At 41.9% G+C, this 236-nt stretch overlaps 1 protein-coding gene across 1 annotated transcript; it reads left to right on the plus strand.

The window, feature by feature from the left end:
- Positions 1–6: 6 nt before the first annotated feature.
- On the plus strand, positions 7–231 carry LOC113473850 (transcription initiation factor TFIID subunit 1-like; the record flags this gene model as incomplete). Its single annotated transcript, XM_026833288.1, has 1 exon — positions 7–231. A coding segment is annotated over one exon (225 nt), but the record flags the coding sequence as incomplete, so codon positions are not given.
- Between the last annotated feature and the right edge of the window lie 5 nt (positions 232–236).

A 236-nucleotide genomic window follows, 5' to 3' on the forward strand; every position in this document is an offset into this window, starting at 1 on the left:
CATTCCAGATATGAATTCCTCGCAGACATAGAACTTATCTTGAGCAATAGTGTTCTGTATAATGGTCCTGGCTCTCAAGTGACGGAGAAGGCAGAGAAACTATTGGAGGAAGCAAAGTTAGCTCTGGAGAAATATGATGATCATTTGACACAACTAGAGAAAACAATCAGTCAAGTGCGAGCGCGTGCTATGGAACAAGCAGATGTAGATTCATTCTCTACATGGACACAAGACGA

This window comes from Diaphorina citri, unplaced genomic scaffold, assembly GCF_000475195.1.
Source record: "Diaphorina citri unplaced genomic scaffold, Diaci psyllid genome assembly version 1.1 scaffold141865, whole genome shotgun sequence".
NCBI classification, from domain to species: Eukaryota; Metazoa; Arthropoda; class Insecta; order Hemiptera; family Psyllidae; genus Diaphorina; species Diaphorina citri.